This window comes from Zosterops lateralis (assembly GCF_965231275.1).
Source record: "Zosterops lateralis genome assembly, chromosome: 3".
Lineage (NCBI taxonomy): Eukaryota > Metazoa > Chordata > Aves > Passeriformes > Zosteropidae > Zosterops > Zosterops lateralis.
In genome coordinates, this window is record NC_139764.1 from 73017048 (window position 1) to 73035949 (window position 18902).

Genomic DNA, 18902 nt, shown 5'->3' on the forward strand with positions numbered 1-18902 from the left:
AACTAAAACTATTCTGTGCTTGATGCACTGTCTCATGAAATAGCTACACTTGTAGTTTCAAACAAGCTTGTCCTGTTAAGTAGAATATGGTGCCAATGTGCATGTATTTACTGGCTTGTAACCGATTTTAAAATCACAAATATAAAAGCAATGGCAACATAAGGTTTGCTCTCTCACTCAGATTTTGCGATTGCTTTGCTGAATGAATGACAAATAATAAAGTTGAATAATATGTGGATGCGTGCTTTGAAGGAAGGCTTAGTTTTGTCTCTTAAGGAGACTATCCTAGCATCAAGGATTTGTTGGAGCTCTGTTTTTTTCAGTAGCCCTGAGGTGTTATTAGTGACCCATAACGCCAGTGCTCTGTGAGCTTTGTTGGCTAGAAAGCAGGTGAGTAGAAAAGTGAGGCAGGTACACACTAAGCAGGTTTGCCATATATTTAATTGCTGTTGAGACAAGCTTTTTTGAGCCCTTTCAGTAGTCCTTATTTAGCTTTAAAAAGAAAATAATCCAAACTTTACTACATGAATTATACTGTATTTAGAGGAGACCTGTAAACAGGCAGATTTCAAACAGGGAGTGTTGTAGTACCAAGCAAGGTTATTTCATAAGGCAGTCTGGCACTAGAGGGAAGTCAAGCCAGGACTGGTTATACTGGTCCGAATTTCCCGCAGCCTGGAGGATGCTCCTGCCCTTGGCTCTGTGCGAGCCGTGCCTCCTGCCTGCGGATGCAGCATCTGCCCAGCCGGGCAGGGCACCCAGCCTGGGATCATCTGCCTGGCGGGCACGGGAGCGCTGCCAGCTCTGCTCCCGCGGCTCACCTGTGCCTTGTGCTGCACTGCTGCCTTCCGGACAGCTTTGGTTTCACTGGGCATTCTTGGTGGACCTGCAGCTCAATAAAGTGTCAGAAAACTCTTCATTTAAAAATCTGGCTTAATTCTTTAACATGTGTGCGTCAGCCCTGAACTGCCAGGGCCGCCCACCTGAACCTCAGCTCGGGGCCCAGGGCAGCAGCGCCTGCGGGGGAGCGGGGAAGGCGGCCTTGTCCTTCCCGGCCGTAGCCTGGACTTCATCTGCCAGCCGTGACACGGCAGCTCCGAGGGACAGCGGCATGGCATGGCATGGCAGGCCAGCCTGGAGGGTTCCCGTGAGGGGGCAGAGGTTCTGCTCCAGCCGCCGTGCCGGCTGCCGGGATCGCTTCCCTCCTGAGCCTGCCCCCTCCCGAGCCAGGACTCCCGTGCTTGGTCCCTTGGTAACGAAAGGGACCAAGAGCTGTGGGCTCGTCGCTGTGTCATCGGAACGAGCCTCTGCTTGCGGGTCTTTCGTGTTCGGAGACACGGGGATGAGGGGGCACAATTAAGCAGAGCTGCTCCCGGTGAAGCCCTGGGATAAGTGCGATAAGTGCCGGCGTAGGGCTGGCGTTCACTCCGCTCCCGGCGCCAGGCGGAACCTTCCCGCCCCTCCCGGCGAGGCAGCGGGCCCGGCGGGCGGCGGACCGGGGCGGGGCAGGGCGGCCATGCGGGGCGGCGGGGCGGCCCGGGCCCTCACCCTCACCCTCGCCCTCGCCCTGCGGGGCCGGCGGGCGGCGGCCGCGCTGCCGGGGGCTGCCCGCGGTGAGCGGTGCCGGGCGGGCGGGACAGCGGGCGGGAGGGGCGGCGTGACGGAGTGACGGGGCTTCCCTTCGCCGCCTCCCTCAGCCGGGCCCCGCAGAGCTCCCGCCGGCGGTGGGCCCGGGCCTGTGTCTGCGGCACCCCGGCCCGCGGGAGGGTGGTGTTCCTTTGCCGTCCAGAGGCGTCTGGGTCGCTCCATCGCTCACTGCGGCCAGAAACCATCTTCAGCGGGTGGTTACTCTGGGTGCAGCGAATGGCTGTGGTTCGGGGGCTGCCGGTGACCGGGCGGCAGCTGAACCGAGCGAGAGCCCCGCGTCGGCCCAGCCCGAGCGGAGAGCACCTGCAGTGCCTTGTCCCTGGCCTGGGTGTGCACCCTCCGGGAGGGCTTTTTGCTAAGTTTCCTTAGCGGTGTGTACAGTGCAAAATGAGTGTGCAGCTGTGTATGGCTCATTCCAGCACATAATGAACCCAGCGCTGCTGGGAGTGTCTGTGTGTGTGCACAGCTCACGGTCAGGGTAAACATTTTGGGGAAATTGACACTAACTGAAGCATTTCAGCTGCATAAAAAGCTCTGTTCTATTCAGTCTCTGAATGTGGTATTGTACATAATTTAAGGAGTGCGAGGGTGGTGAACTAGAATACATTTTTCTGTTTAATCCCCAGCTCCCTAAGTACAATAGTGGGCAGATGTGCCAAAGATTTGCATGGTTAGTATTGTGCTAGAGCAACACTCCTACAACTACATGTTTTGCCTCTGACTTCTTGTAAAGCTGATGTTTTCCATTTGTTGCCTTTTATTTATGCAGATGACCGTGCTGGTCTGTCTTTTCAGACAGGTCTGAGAGGTGTCCTTCAGGACTTCAACAAGAAAAGACAACTGAAATCCAGTAGTACCTTCCCTGTCTCTCTGACTGAAAAGAAAAGCAACATGTAAGTATTGCATCTAAAATAACCCTGTGTGATAAGGGCTGCCCTTTTGTGTAACAATTTAATTTGACTTTGTGACAGTGTCACATGGAGCTGTTTCTATATCTCACATGTTTGAATGTTTGATGTGACCTGTTCTTGTTTTACTAATTGCCAACTGAAAAATTCCAGGCATGCAGCCATCTGTTTGGGAAGATGTGTTACCCATACAATGTGTAATATCTGTATGCTACTAAACAAGAGTAACTTGAATCTCTAAAGAAACATGAGTTTTACCTTTTTGCATTTTCCAATGCAGTATTTGTTTTTCCCATATTTCAGCTGACATGAAATATTAGTGTTGTCTTAATGACATTCAAGCTTTCATTATTTAGGTTCACTGTGAAGAGACTTTTCAGCACTTCACACTCATCAGTGGATTCAAAGGAAATGAAAAAATTCCAGCTCCTTGCACATAAGTGGTGGGATGAAGAAGGAGAATATGCAGCCCTTCATTCTATGAATGATATTAGAGTGCCATTTATTAGGTATGGTTTTGAAGATAGACTTTTTTTAATATGTACTATTTCTGCATGACCTCAGAAAATATTGTAAAAAAAAAAAAGCCAATTACCAGTACTTTAGATAACTACATATTGCATCTGCTGAAGTACCTTGTGGGTTTGACCTTAATCACATCCCTTTTCTTTCAGAGATACTCTCTTGAGCATGAGTAGTAATTACCATCTGGGAAATCCACTTTCTGGAATCAAGATTCTGGATGTGGGCTGCGGTGGAGGACTGCTGAGTGAGGTAAGAAACAGTGTGCTCTGTGTTTCCTTGTTAAAAGGCGTGCAAGGTATTTGAATTGTTGTACTAATTACACTGCATAATTTCTAATCCTCCAAAGAGGCCCTTTTCTCTTCTATGATATGTTAGTTACTGAGTAGAGTGCAGTGCACTCTTACAAAAAACCCAGAGAATATTTGGTTAGCATAGTAGTGGTGGTTTACAGAGAATGAGGGAGCTGGTAATGAGAAATTCTAAAATTCTGAAATTCTCTATCAGGAAAATAAGATTTCAAGCACTGTAAAGTAAAGGAGAAGAGAAGAACAATGAAAACGTCCTTGAATATTTCTTTGTTTTCTTTTTTTGCTTTATGAGTCTAGGCAAGAATACTTGGAATCATGACATCCTTGTTACCAAATAAGTATTTTTTGTTAAAGACTTGTTCTTACATGTTCATTTATTTGAATTGCTTATCTTCAGTGTTTTACATGGGGTGGGGATTCTCACCTTTGATTTGATCTCATGGGAAATGTATGGAATAACATCAGGCACCCAAATCATACCTCTCCTGTGTCAGTAGAGATTGCTGTGGTGCAGGGACTGATGTTACAGTGGCTTCCAGAGAAGTCTGCACAAACTTGGGACTGAGGAGTTACTGTTTGGGGTGGAACACTATCCACACAGGCCCTGAACAGTGCTGTGTCCCATCAATAGACCAGGGATGGTTTGTGAATTTAGGATTACAGATCTGTCTGACTTATTCTGGATACTTCATCAGGATATGAAGTGAGGTGTTACAAAGGGACCTGAATCTCTTCCATGTTTTCTTTCATTGCTTTTTCTCCTATTTTGAGCAAAATCTTGTAGTCTTGTGAGAGGGTCTCTCCAACAATGCTGGCAAAACCTGTGTGCTGCATCACCTTCTCAGGCTGAACAACTGGTGAATTTCAGGTTGGAATATCATACATGTGGTCATGTTCTGCAGCCTGTTTCAGTTTCAGAAGAGGTGATGACTAGGGTGTTAACCTTGGAGTAAGAAGACACTGGAGAAGCCTGAGTGACAGCCAAGGCTGATGCTATCCTAGTAAACATCAGTGTTTAGTTCTCAGCAGTGAGAAAGTCACAGAGATAATCATATATTAAGTAACCATTAAAAAGATATGAGGATTTACCATTACAGGTGGATGTTGAAGAAAGTAATGACGGTAATTAAATACAGCATTGTTTTCCCCCCCTTAATTACTGTGTTGATTTTCCCCCTTCGTTTTTCCTCTATCACGGAGTAGTAGTGGAAGAAATCTTTATTTGGTGTAACAAAATGGATTGAGAACAAATGATTCTAAAGGACAGTTTAGATGGATGTATAGTCCACTATATAATTTTCTAAGAAAATTAACACCACCTTTCCCAAATCTAAGCATGTTTTTGCTTTAATAAGCATTTAAAATACAACTGCCAGATCAGAGTTCATAATTTACTGTTGTTTGTCTTGTGTTGATGCTTTCTGCATCTTTTATGTACATTGCAAAGTTTCAGAAACCTTTAAGTAAATTGTTTTCATGCAGAGAATAAATTACACTCTTTTTTATTAGCCTTTAGGTAGACTGGGAGCTTCAGTTACTGGAATTGATCCTGTGGAGGACAACATTAGAACAGCAGATCGGCACAAGTCATTTGATCCGGTCCTGGCCAAGAGAATACAGTACAAGTCCAGTTCACTGGAGGAGATTGTGGAAGAGTCTATGGAAACCTTTGATGTAATTGTAGCTTCTGAAGTAGTGGAGCATGTGGCTGACCTTGAAATGTTTATCAAGTGTTGCTCTCAGGTGTTAAAGGTAAGAGAGTTTTTGCTTTCATTATTGGGAATATTTATTCTCTTTTTTTCCTGGCTTTTTAGAAGGGGTGTGAAAACACATCTGCACACATTTCTCCACTAAGTCCAGAAGTATATTCCACAAGTGCCTTCCATTCTTTTCCATTATGCAAATACATCTTCCAAAATTCAATAACCACAGTTAGGGGAAATTTATTTTCAGCCTCAGAAAAGCATTAAGGCATTACCTAGCATTGCAGGTTTGCACTGCATCAGGACCTTAAGAAATCTGGGTGCATCTGATTTCACTCAGGTGAAAGAAAGTGTGGCAGTCCTGCTGTTGATGGACAGCTGTGGCTCAGACTGCATGGGAACTCTGTAAAGATGTTTCTGACACAAGATTTTATTCCAGCACTAGCATCACATCCAGATAAGATCCTGGATTGCTTTTAAAGTTCCTAGTTAAGCTTTGGAGATAATCAGGTGGTTATTCGTCTTGATACTAGTTCACTTGCTAAGGAGGATGGTAGGCTCAGCACACAGTTGGGAGCTTTTCTTTAATCTCTTTATCTTTCTGGTCATCAGAAGAAATTATTTCAATAGAATGCACTACTAATTTTTTAGCCTGCTAGAGACAAAGAAAGTATTCCTTCTTTTTAACAAACAGGCCTTTAAGAACTTAGAATTTGTTTCTGGCTTTGTTTCTTTGTCTATTTAATTATTAAAACAAGCATGGCATGGCATTCAGCAGCCTCAAAAATTAGGGAAGCATTTCACATTTTACTGTGGTTTCAATTAAAAAAGGAGTTGTGGTTTTATTTTGATTTTTTTGTTTCACTGGGTTTTTGTTTTTTGGGTTTTTTTAATGATAGATATTGTATATGCTTCAATACCTTTTATTTATCCATTTCCTGGGCAGGAAGTATTGTAAGTGACTTTTCTAGGTGTTCTTCGGGTTAGGGAATAGTTTTTAGGCCACCCAAGACCTGAATATGTTGATTCTTTGAAGATTCCTGAGAAATATTGTTAGAACATTATATTCTTTCTCGTTATGTTATTACTACCTATCCTGGGATGAAATTACTTCTTACTCGTGCATCATGTAGACTTTGACATAGACAAATTATTTGTCTTAATGTGATTAAATTTACAATTTAAAAAACTGAAGTATTCTTCTAATTGAACATTTTAATATTTTAATTAGCCTGACGGGTCTTTATTCATTACGACAATCAATAAAACACAATTGTCCTATGTCCTGGGAATTGTGGTTGCAGAAAAAATAATGGGGATTGTACCAGAAGGAACACATGAATGGGAGAAGTTCATTCCCCCTGAAGAGCTGGAGCACCTCCTGGAATCAAGTAAGTTTCAGGCCAGATGGTGGGAATGCACAGAGATATCCAGATGGTCCATAAGTTAGGTGGGGTGAGTGCTGACAGCAATACACAGCTTTTCCTGCTGGAGTTAACAGTCATATATTAAGAGTATCATTCCTGGTTTAAAGACACTGCTGCTTGCTGGATTTTGCATAAAATAAATTAAATGGAATCCTAAGAATGCAGTGATGACTTGAACAAAATCACTGTTGCAGCTGCCCTTTGTTTAATAGCCCAAATAATAAATTCCAATGGTTTCCATTGTGTTCTGGTGACAGAAGGTATGCTCTGAAGTGGCTCATAAGCTCTAGGTCAGGTTTGAGGAAATAACTGTGTTGGCACTCTGGGGCTGCATTGCTGCCACTGCATTGTTTGTTGCCTTTCCTTTGGGAGAAGGTGTTTTTATTTTTGGTTTGCTGCTCCATGTTCTCTATTCATATTATGTTACTAAAAGATTCCTTCCAAAATGTGAAGATGAAACCTACCACAAATTTATTAGTCAGTTCTTGAGAAACTCTGTGATACTGATTTTAATTATTTCTAACTAAATTACCCTGATTGCTTTTAAAATAGACAAAGCACTTCTGCCTATTGCCCTCCTTCACAACAGATGTTTTAAAACCCTCTCACCAAATATTTCACTTTGCTCTAGTTCACTGCAAAGAAACTGGAGTATGAGTGGAACTATTATCTTGGCAAGGTCTTTTACTGGCACTTTGTAGTCATGCCATAAGGAATATGACTAATACTGGTTCATATACCGGTGGTTCTTTCAGTTCTTCCTTTGAAAGCAGAAGCAGGTGCAGTGGAGTGATTTATTTTGATAGGGTGTTTGTTTTCTGCCTTCCATCCTGTATCCTGCTGGGACTCAGCAGATCCATGAAGTGAACTGAGTGCTGCTCAGCCAGGAGTAGTAAATCACTCTGTATTTGCACTGAGTCCTTGACGGCATTCACGTGCCTCTTTCTTACATATTTACATTCCTAAAGGAAATTGGAAGAATCCTTGCCATGATGTGCTCAGATTTTGATACTGGAGTGTGTGATGTCAATCTGAAGCATATGTCTCCACCTACAGAAAACATTACCAGTCAGCCAGATGAGGAGGTGTGAGGCTGGGGTTCTCAGCAGAGCCCTGTAGCTGCTGGTGGTGCATGGCCTGGCACAGAGCTGTTGTGGCCACTGCAGGAGCAGGACCTGCTGTCACCAGTGATGCCAGTGACACTGCATGTGGCAGTGTCTGACAAAGGCCAGCTTCCTCCCCAGCCCAGAGGAAGAAGCATGTTTCAGACTGGCTGATGTTGCAGTGACTTACAATATTTAAGAACATCCGTTGCATTATATGGCTCCTTTCTTTCCTAGATGGCTTTTTGGTCAAGACGGTGAAAGGGATGTTGTATAATCCACTCTCGGGCTCCTGGAGCTGGACAGAGAGCATGAGCCTGAACTACGCGGTGCACGCAGTGAAGGCTGGGGCTCAGCCCACAGACACCCCGCCAGAGACGGACATTCAACAGCCATCAGCCACAGCTGGCACAGCTGGCACTGCCCCAGATGGCCCTGTCTGACGTGTGGTGATGGACTGTCACCAGAACAGAAAATGAGCTTTTACTCACATGGACACAATAAAACCTTTGCTAACAACAGACTTCCTGTTTGCGTCAATAATACTTTGCGCTGTTTTTGGCCAAATATTTAGGGCAAAAAAATCAAGTGCTCGTTATCTCAGGAATCTTTTAAGATTGAAATGAGCAAAGCTTTAAAGAATAAGTATTTTCATGAGAAAGTAGTTTCAAATTGTTGGACAGGGAAATGCAAATTATTCTGCTGGTAGCTTGGAGGAAGCTTTATTGTGTGGTGGCATTTTCAGTCCTGCTGGGACTCAGATCTTCATAGAATAATGGCATAGATGTAGAGTGAGTTAAAGACCACAATGCTGTACAATAAATAAAATGCCTTAAATATTTAAGATACTCAACTCTGTAAAAATATATGAAACACTTCAGATCTATAAACACTTTTTTCTGCAGTACGCCTTTGTTCCTGAGCGGAAAAAAAAAGGCAAGCCTTTACTGTTGAGTCTTGCTGTTTCTGCAGTTGGCATGAGGTAACCGAAATGGAAGAAGAGTCTCTGAGACTGTCAAAGCCCCTTCACCATAAAGATACTTGTATCTGTGCCTATTATTCAACCTTCTCCCTCTGCCCAAATAAAGAGAAGCTGCAGGTAAAATTTTAAGCCACCAGAGCTCCATGCTAGAAGAATGACACATTAGCAGTCTGTCCTATAACTGATGTGCCGTACCTATTTATTCTTAATGTTCTAGAGCCCAGGTAAGGAAAAGTCATTTACAATGAAACAGAACTTTCTAAATGAAGTGTCATGTGTGTGTCTATGACTGCATCTCTTTCCTTCTTTCTCCTTTTTCTTTCAGCTTCTGCACAGCTAGAAAGATGACTTGTTTTTGTTTGCAGGGATGAAAATGAAATGTTTTTCTTTCTTTTTCCCCTCTTATTTTTTCTCCCTGTTTTAGTTGCTTGTGCATTTCTCCTACTAACTAAATTTTTTTTAGTAGAGGTGTGGTGGGCTAACTAAATTTTTTACACATTTGCATTCTTCCTGCTTTACTGAATCTGCATGTTGCCTTCAGATCTGATTTTCCCAATGGATTTGATGATGCCCAGTTAATTTATAATGGAAATAATAGTAATTCATAGGTAATAAAGATTAAGAAGTAGTATCTGGTGTGATTGCTTCCATAAGCATGAATAAGTTCTGCTTCATAATATTTCTGTGGGCTATAGCTTGGCTTTGAGAAGAAGATTCGTCATGTTAAGAGTTCAGTGATGGAGAAGCCACTGTGCCAGTAAATAAATCATTCCAAAGGTTCATCAGTTGAAACTGTCTAACCTTAGAAACTCACCAGTGATGTCTTAACATCCTCATTTTTACACTTAAGTACCTCTATCAGCTACAGTTTTGAGCTGTCACCCCTTAATATTCTCTTGGATAAGTGGTCTGAGATTATCTGTACAGCTATTACCACTACATGTGAGTTTCTGAGTTCACATAAAGTTTTGTGGTAAACATTGTTTCTGGAGCATGGCAGTGGAACTGGCTGTAGCATTTCATCAGTGGTTTCACTAATCCTGTCCACAGGAGGAATACATCATTCCCTGTCTGCCTTTCTTCTGGAAAGAAGTCTCTGCTCTATTGGTCATGCATGCAGTGTGGTGCACAGCATTTAGGAAAGGAGTGATGCTGGAAGAAAATGTGGAGTTGAAAGAGATAACCAGTGGTCTTTGCTCCTAACTGTGTTCAGGCATGTTAAACCATGTGGTTCCAGTGAGTTCCTCTAACCAAATCACCAAAATCAAAGTTACTACAACTGGATGACTCTTGTTTCAAATTTTGCCAGCAGCTCTGAAAAGCAGAGACCTGGACAGATTCCTGAGGTAGCCAACAAGAAACATCCCCCAAGAGGCAGTCCCCCCTCCACTGATTTGTTTAGAGACTTATCAAGTGAAATAAAAATAATGTTATAAAACTGGCATAGAAAGAACTGATTTTGTTTTATTTAAGAGCCCTAAGTCCAGATGTTTGTGTGACTAGCTGTTATCCTGGCTTTCTCATCCTGTTTTTCCTCACTTCATAGATTCACAGAATATTCTGAGTTGAGAGGGACACACAAGGATTAAGTCCAACTCTAAAGCATATTGTTACTTCCTTAAACTGTGAACCACCTAGGGAAAGGGTGTTTTGTTTTGCTTTTTTCACTGTTATTTCTACTGCACATAGGACAAAAAGCTTTTGATGGTGCCTGGCTTCTCTGTCCAAGCTCACAAGGGGGATCCTGTACCTAATGAACAATGGCTGGCATTTAAACAACAAGCACATGGACCATGGATGCCTCTGGTTTTGACAAGAACTTTATCAGAAACAGCTAATCTTCTGCTCCTACATGAGTATTGGAACCCTGTCAGTGCAGGAGTTTTGAGAGCAGTGTGGACAATTGAGTTGGGACTGCTTGAAAAACAACTTGTACCTCTAGTATATCTTCAGGTGCTCCATACCCAGTCCTTACCCCTCAGTTTTCTTCTGGGGATTATCCTAATTATTCTGGCTATATTTCATCCCTGTTTAAAACAGCCTTGTTTTAATGCAGAAATAATAGAATGCAGTAGACATCATTTTAATGAGATAAGAAACAGTAAAAAAATATCCTACATTTGTGAACTGGTTTTAGTGTTTTACATCCCTACCTTTTTCGTACAGTGTAATCAAATTCAGTACTGTGCAGTGAACATGTACTATGCATTTGTGCTCTAGAAACCTTTATTTTAAAATCAGTGCATAGAAAAGCATTATCATACTCCTCTTAGCCCAGCTGCTGCAGAAATTTCATAGATGCTATTGAAATGGACAGAATTTAGATTCAATAAAATTGCAAATCTTTTGTCTCTCAGTTTGCAACTTGTTCATGTTGATGGAGCCATAGCTTCAATGCTTACAGGAACAGTGGTGGTAGGAGGTGAAAAAAGCAATGTTATTGCAGCAGGCATGCACCCAGCAGTAGGGGTGAGGCAAGAGGTCATTCTTGCCTTGAGATAGGGAAAAAACTGTATTTGGGGCTTGGTTTTTTAGCCTCTGTGTTTATTTCTAGTTGTATATCCTTGACTCTCCTGTTACCAGCCATTTATTCCTGCAACAAAACAAATCAGAAAAAGAAGCTGATCCTAAAAAAAAAAAAAAAAAAAAAAAAAAAAAAATCCAGTAGAGCAAACAATGGTGTTCTGGGTGGTCTCAGCTGTTCAGCTGTGGTTTGGCTTGTGTTGTTTCATCTCTCCCACATTGCTCCACATGGTCCCAGTCCCAGCTCTTTGCTCAGACTGGTTCTTGTCTGAGGTGTAATTTTTTTTTTCTTTCTTTCCTTTTTTTTATTATGTTTCCCCGGGATGCTGCTGGTGGTTGTGCTGTTCAGGGAGCTGAATTTTCCCATTGTGGAGGACTAGTGCCATTTGGGAGGTAAACACTGGGAATAAATGGACAGGGAGAAGATGGGACAGAACAGCTCCTTGAGGGGCAACAGGCTTTTAGGCTGGCTCAGACTGTCTTGTGGAACAGCACATTCAGATAATAATTGAAATATTAATTGTATTCAAGCCCAGTGGAGTAGTATGAGAGCCTCAGAGGAGATCTGCATTTAATCTCCTTTTTAAATAAAAATACAGCTTGAAGCTTCCTTTGTTCTCATTATGCTATCTTATTGCCTATTGTTCCTTTGTGGTCCAGTGACATTTCATGGCCATTTTTGCAGGACTTGCCAGTTTCTTTCCTTACATTTCCACTAACACCCTGTGTCAGGTCCCTCAGAGATGGAAAAAAAGAGAGGAAGGAGTGGGAAAGGAATTGTGCAGTGGCTGTGAGTTGAGATAAGAATAATGAATATCTTGTTGGAAGTTTTTCTGAAAATGGCTTCTGAAGTTTTTTACTTTGTTGAAATCTCAGCTTTAATTAAAAAAAAGGCAACAAACAAATAAACTTATTTTCTGTACACTTTTAATAAATGCTTGATAGGAATAAATCCATGTAGTCTAGAAGTTGAGAAGCTGGAAGACTTGGTGTCTGTAATTAGACAGCCTGATGAAGCAGACTGGAGGGAAAAAAGTGAGACAGAACATTAATTACTGTGTGGGTGCTGATACTGTATTTGAAGGGGTTTGAGAGGTGCCCAGGAGTACCTGTAATGGGGGAGAGCATTGGAAAGCCAGAAATAGAAGAAGTATGAGTGATGCCTGGGAGATAAGTATGATTCTGATGGAGAGGAGAAATGTGAAGTAGAGGTAGAGGTAGAAAGGGCAGTCTGGTTCTAGTGTGCCTTTGAAGAGGAACTACTGATGGTTGGGAGAGTGGTTCTGTGTCAGACTGAAGCATAAAAGTTCAGGTGTTCACAGCCTCCCACTTGTTTTTTGCACATTAACCTCCAGTGCCCCATTCCAAATGCCTCCACCCTTGCTGAGCTCCTAGAAGGAAAGGTGGTGACTTCCTAATCATGAGTTGCAGACAGATCTCTCCTTCACAGTGCTCTGCAGGTTATAGGACAAAATTCTAATCACCTAAAGTTTGTGCTGACAGTAAACCTTATTTTTATTGACATGTGTTCCACTGAAGCAATATAAAATGTCATGTTATATTCTAGCTGGAAGGGCTGGGATTTCACTTAGACTGTAAAATCACCTGACCTGTCTTGACTTACACAAGCATTAATTGCACAGCCACCTTTCAGTGCATTAGGGATTCAGAGTATATACTTTGATCTCCATTTTATTGTGTTTGTATTCCCTCATGGAGTCACCCCAGCAATATGATCAATAGTCACTTGTTCTAAAATGATATAATATTTTTTTCTTCCTAAAAGGATTGTGAAGACCATTAACGTTCCATTAAAAAATCTGAAATCTCTGTTGGATTCTCATGAGGTACGTTAAAAAAACCCCAAACAAACAAAACCAAAAAACAATCCCAAAATAACTTGGAGATTGAATTGCTAACATTGCCTTGTATGGTAGTTGTATTATAAAAACTTTAAATAGTAGGAGATAGAGAAAAAGATACAGTGTTTATTTTCCTGAGCTGGAGTATGCACATACAACCTGCAGACATTAAATAAATAAAGTAAACCAAACATAAAATAAAGGATACCTCAGAAGGATGTATCCAACTCAAATGCAATTAGCAGATTTACCTCAAATGCCCTGTGATGAAGCACAGCCCCAGCACTGAAACACAGGGTTTAATTTCCAGCTTTGCCTTCAGCTGTTGCAGAAGCAGCAGCTCAGCACCTTGCCTTCCTTGATCCACCTCCAAGTTATGCTTTACAAAACTGATGGGACCTGGCTACTCCTGGGGGCCCCCTTCAGGGTCTCCCTGCTGGGGTCCCCAGCTGCAACTGAGGAGGTCCTGACCCGGATGGGCACGTCCACAGGCACCCAGTGCTTGCCACTGCTGCAGGAACACTGAGAACTGTGTCTCCCACACTCAGGGATGTTAAAAACCAGTAAACCCCAATGTTGTTCGTTCTAAACAAAGCACTACCAGATTGCCTTCTGACGTCAAAGAGAGGTGCGTGTTCACTACCCTCCTCTCAGCCCTCCCAATCCTAACAGCAAGACCATCTGACCTCTCAAGAGCACAAAGCTTTGGAATATTGAGGCGGTTCTCTGATCATGCACTGGTCCAGAGGCCTCTGTCCTGCAAACAGGCTTCTGTTCCTGTTCCTTGTCCAGGGAAAAACTACCCCTTGAATTTAGAATCACCAGAACAGCATTTCTCAGTGCACCATAGTAAGGAAAGTCCTGCAAAGCTGCCAACCAAAGATATCTAAAAAGAAATATGTGTATGTAGAATGGGATTTGGGTCACACTGCTATGGCTAAAGATTAAGAACTCTGGAGAAACATTATTTTTGCCTTCTCCAGAGGAAGCGTGAGGCCCCAGATGAAGACACCAAAGTTTCTGAAGGTGTTGTCAGATGAGATTATGCCCCTTAAAAGGGACAAGATCTAAAGGAGGAAGCTACACAGGCTGAAAAATTTCATGGCAGGTAATGAAAGAAACTTTACCTGGCCTCTCTAAGCAGGACAGCATTCCACTGTGGGTTGCGCAGCATCTCTCCCTTATTGAATCTTACCTATGGAAAAGAAAAAAGCTTCTGTCTACAGGATTACTTTACAAGCATTTTTTTCCAGAACCTAATTTATAGTAAACTAAAATCCTCCTATCTTCTACAGTGCTCAACAGTTCACCTTCTTGGAGGATGCAGACTGCAGACCATTGGCTCTGCCACTGTCTCTCCCATCTGTCTTTATTTCCAGAGCCCTTAGGAGATAAAAGCACAGCTTGGCCTCAGGAATATGGCCTCTGGAAGGGTCTCTTCTCCTTCCTGTTCCCATCCCTTCTCATTTCCCTCCCACTGCTTTCAGCTGAGAGTTTATTTGCAGACAAATGTCATGCTGGAATGATCTCTTCCCATTTTGTGGCCCTACTGGTCTGGACTGGCAGGGTTTGTTTCTCCTAATGGTACATCGCTCCATTTTTCAGTGTCTGTAGCAGCCAGTGCTTTTACCTCTATTAGGCTTAGTTACAAGCAAATCTATGGCAGATGCATTAAAGCAACTCATTTTCCCACAAAAAACAACAATTCTTACTTAGCACAGGAAAATCTAAAGACCATATGGATTTCTTGAAAAAAGTAAATACAGTAAGGAAAGGAAATCTGTGTAAGAAAATCTGCAAAAAAACTTCATACATCTCTGTTGTTAGTTAAATATGAACTGAGACACCAACCAGGTCATGGCAGTATGTACTGCAAATCTTACTTCTTCTGAGGATGCTGTAAATCAGAAAGCACTTATAAATGGGCAAAGCCTGGGAACCACTGTACCAGGCTATGGTAAACAATCTGTAGCAGGTTCCCAACACTATTATTTTACTGAGAAAATTTTATATGAAAGATCTGGCTATAAATCATGTAACTGCCCCCACGACATTGTGAGGGTTGTCAGTTGTCCAAAAATCTTGTAAAACAGAGTAATAAAATTAAAATCAACTAAAGAATTGTGAGACTGTAGGTCTGTCAGCTGAGCAGCAGTCAGCTATACTCAGCTACCAGCCTGAGTACTTCCACCTGCAGAAAGCAGGAGGTTTCGTGCAAAGCCTTTTTTTAAATTTTCCTCCATAAAAGAAAGGAACTTGAGTTACATCATTCAGGGCAGTCTCAGGGTATGTGTTGCCTTAGAAAGTGCTATTGTTTACCAACAAGTGCAAAGTAAACTCCGGAGAACTGCTGGAATTGCACTTAATGTGGACTTACATACAGACACTTCTGTATAGCACTGAAGTAGTTTAGATCCTTGATGTTCCGCATTTTCTATGCATTTATACCTTCATATATCATTAAAGTATCATTAACTCCTTTTCTAAATCCCAACTGAAACACAGCATTACTGTTTTGCATCTATACCTTGGCTATTTTTATCTGAATGATTAAAAAGACATCGAGTTTCATGTTTATGAAACTCAAGCTGCCCTGAGAGATCATTAATATTACAACAAAACCAATCCTGGCAGCAGTCAGCAATTGTTTTAGAAGGATCCTGGAAACCTGCTGGCAATGAAAAAGCTTTTTTTCACCCTCTCATAAACTCAGCCCTCACCGCAATACCCATTAAATTATGTCATCTGCAGTGAAGGGCTCAGTAAGTCTGGGCCACTTCAAAGGGAAGGAAAGCATTTCCATACCACTGGCTGATGACCCCGGCAGAGCGCGAAGTGAGAGCCCAGCCTGAGCTGGGGACAGCCAGTCCCCGTGCAAGGGCACAGCAAGGTGCTTTCGCTTCAAGGCAGAGCAACCTGTAAACCCAACCCACGCTGGTTCATGGAGCTGTCCAAAGCTCGTGCTGCCCCACCTTCGAGCACCTGGCAAAGAGAGAGGCAGCGAGTAGGGGCCACGGATGATACCAGTGCAGGAAGTGAGTGCAAAATGGCTTTCTTGAAGCCCCAAGGGAGATCTGGTGAGTGAAACTCTGCTGTTCAAACCCAGCTGGCGGCAGTACATGAAAGTAAAACCTGTGGTAAGCATGAGCTCAGAGCATGAGCTCTGATTTTTAAAAAGCTTACTTAGTTCTGAGCTAGAACACAAATGGGACAGCTTGTGCACTGGCACTCTGCAAAGTCCCATCACAACCACTGGGTTCAGACTGGGTTTCCACACCCGATGCCACCTTCATGGGCAGCCTGCCATGGTATCCTCAGGCTTTTTTAAAGGTGTGCAACGAACTCAAGGACATTACAGGGAAAAAAAAGAGTTCTGAAGATCAAGAGTCTTTATGCCAATCTAGTAACATTGTAAGTGCCCTCCTGCCCCCAGATCAAATTGCAGATTTCAGAAGAAAAATCTGGCTTGCTATATACCAAGCTAAGATTTATGTTAACTAGAAAAATCTTCTTATTTTATTCTGTTACTCTCCCTTCTTTTAGGCAGCTGCACTAGAACGGATTACAGATAGAAGTGTACTTTAATGTATTAGACCTTGTTTTGCTCTGTGTGATGTATCTGAGGGACAGCTGTTCCAGTCTGTGCTGCACTTGGTGTGTACTTGCAGCCAGACAGGCTCTGGGTGTATCACTCTTAGCTCTCATTTTCCACACTCACAAAAGTGAACAGTGGTAATTTAGCAAACATGCTAAATTATCTGGATTCTCACCCTCCCTGAGCAAGACAGCCAGGCAGTGCCAGTGCAGTGGGCATCACTTGTGAGCCTCTTTGAGGCAAATTTGGGAAAATCAGACCATATCTCAGGAACCACCCAGACTGCAGCACCTGCAATGCACAGGAGCAGAAAACAATACTCGGGTTCATGGGCACTGCTACCAGCTAATAATCCTCTCTAATACAACTCATTTGCCACAGGAAACAGTGCCTGAAGGAATGGACATTACATTCTTCCACAGCCAGGGAAGAGGCAGTCTAAGGACATGCTTTTTGCTGTTTTGCCAGCAGATAAGCTTGACTACCAGACTGTCAGCCCAAATGGATTCAATACCTGCTGGCAGAAATCTTTGAAACCTGAAGGAAGAAAGCCTGGCAGAGCACCACTAGCAAGACAGCCTAGTGTGGGACAGGTATGAGGGTACTTGTGTTCTTTATTTGCTGTTAAATTCTGGCAAACAAGATGTGACATTGGCACCTGCACCTTTTAAATGGCAAGGTCTGGTCAGCACCACACAGGTCATAATCAACCTCTAAAAATCCTGTTTATGAGCAGGACAGCAAGGCTGCTGGGGTTTCTATGCAGATCTGTATCTGACACACGATAAGGTTCTGCTGTTGAGGCTTCCCACACTGTTCTAGGAGGCATCGTTGTGCTCTGGACCCTTGCAGCTTCCAGGCAACGCTGCAGCCAAAAGGGGATTAACATAAAGCCCTCCTCCAAAACAAGGGTAGCAGTGCCCTGACTGAGCAAATTAAACACCTGACTGAAGTCCTGCTCTAAGAATCCTGGGGTGACCAGGCGTAAGCTGGACCACCAAAATAGCATATATCTTCAGAGGATAAACTGCAGTAATGCATCCAGGTTTGGCTAACTTTTCTGGGTCTGCACTGGGACCTTCCCCTTCTCCTCTCCCCCACCGGTCTTCCCCACTTGTGCTGGCCGTTGATAGAAACACAGATTTTAGGATAGCTCATTTGTCTCTGAAAGTCAAGCAGTGGCAGCAGCTGGGATGCGGATGCCCAGGATGTCTCCCTGCCCTCACAGAAACTAGGTCCCATCTGTAACTGGATCCCTCTTATCAGTAACACAGCAAGCAATTCCCATGCAGGAACAAAAGCAGAGACCAGCTACCAGGCTGTGACAGTCCAGATTTATTAGGCTGTCTGCCACTTGAAACAAATCTTCAGCCTGAGATTTGCTAGTGCTGTAAGCAGAGAAAAAGCACTTTTCTTCTTTATCTCTCCATTGCCCTGTCGTAAGAATTTAACAAAAGTGTATGCTGTGAATGATCAGCGGTGGCATGGAAAGGCTGCTCCTCTCACTTTCCACTCTTGTTTCATTACCTGTGCATCACCTGTCATGTGGAATGGCCCAAAAGCTGTGCAGAAGCTGCTCAGCCAGCACTTTGTTAAGGCTGAGTACAAAGAAGTGCAGGACATTTTGGAGGGCACAACCTGTATGTGGAATGAGATTTACCGTGACCTCTCTGATCCCATTGACTCCTGAGAGCGGAATATCAGCACAGTATCAAACACATCCTGGCATGGCAGCCTGTGGCTACTGAAATGTGTAAACAACAAGCTAAAAGTGAGGAACAAAACAAAATGCTGCAAGGAGCTACTGCAGGAAAATTGCAGAGCACAGCAGCCTTCACTGGTGAGAGGAGGCAGGAGGCAGAGACAGCTCACAGAATCACAGAATCATAGAATGTCCTCAGATGGAAAGGACCACAAGGGTCACAAGAAGTCCAGCTCCTGGCCCTGCACAGGACAACTTCAAAAATCACACCTGAGAACTTCTTGGACTCTGTCCAGTGTTCAAACACCCTCTGGGTGAAGAACCTCTCCCTAACATCCAACCTAAACCTCTCCTGACAGCTTCAAGTTTCTCTCACTGATGTTGCACAGCAAAATTAAATGCAAAACTGGCCACTGCTGGCACTAGGAGAAGTCACTATATGGTTTTGAACATGAGTTTGCTCAGGGGCCTCCTCTTCCTCATTCACCTCTTTTGTCCCGTCTGTCCCACATCTACAAAGTCCTGGTCACAGTCTTCATCTGTGTCCCTCCTGAACGCTGAAAGTTGGTCCATTTGTGATAAGGTCATTTCTCTTGCCCGATGGCATAATAAAATAT

At 43.2% G+C, this 18902-nt stretch overlaps 1 protein-coding gene across 1 annotated transcript; it reads left to right on the top strand.

The window, feature by feature from the left end:
• Nucleotides 1–1514: 1514 nt before the first annotated feature.
• Nucleotides 1515–8142, top strand: COQ3 (coenzyme Q3, methyltransferase). Its single transcript, XM_083856747.1, has 7 exons — nt 1515–1613; nt 2417–2540; nt 2912–3064; nt 3230–3329; nt 4898–5140; nt 6323–6482; nt 7859–8142. Exons 1-7 carry the CDS (start codon nt 1517–1519, stop codon nt 8062–8064), a joined length of 1083 nt encoding a protein of 360 aa, XP_083712873.1. The 5' UTR covers nt 1515–1516; the 3' UTR covers nt 8065–8142.
• The last annotated feature ends 10760 nt before the right edge of the window (nt 8143–18902 follow it).